The 292-nt window shown below is 72.3% G+C and overlaps 1 protein-coding gene across 1 annotated transcript in view; it reads left to right on the forward strand.

The window, feature by feature from the left end:
- Window positions 1–292, forward strand: part of MARK2 (MAP/microtubule affinity-regulating kinase 2) — a 10,338-nt gene that overhangs the window by 5,604 nt on the left and 4,442 nt on the right. Inside the window, exon 12 of the mRNA XM_010571181.1 lies at window positions 13–197. Coding sequence (XP_010569483.1) covers window positions 13–197 — 185 coding nt within the window. The remainder of the gene's footprint in view (window positions 1–12; window positions 198–292) is intronic.

Genomic DNA, 292 nt, shown 5'->3' on the forward strand with positions numbered 1-292 from the left:
CCACCCCCACAGCCGGCCTTTCCATCCCCACCTCGGCCTCCTACTCCAAGAAGACGCAGGCGGCCAACGCCGAGAACAAGCGAGGAGGAGGAGGAGGGGAGGAAGAGGGGGGGCGGCGGGCGGGCAGCACTGCCAAGGTGCCCCCCAGCCCCCTGCCCGGCCTGGAGCGAGCCAAGGGCACCCCTTCACCTTCCACGGTCAGCATGGGGCGGGGGGGGGGGGGGGGCACCCATGCCTGGGTCCCCTGGTTTTGGGGGGTGGGAGAAGGGGGGCCTGGACACCTGGGACCCTT

The sequence above is a fragment of the Haliaeetus leucocephalus genome, unplaced genomic scaffold (assembly GCF_000737465.1).
Source record: "Haliaeetus leucocephalus isolate CR32 unplaced genomic scaffold, Haliaeetus_leucocephalus-4.0 Scaffold309, whole genome shotgun sequence".
Lineage (NCBI taxonomy): Eukaryota > Metazoa > Chordata > Aves > Accipitriformes > Accipitridae > Haliaeetus > Haliaeetus leucocephalus.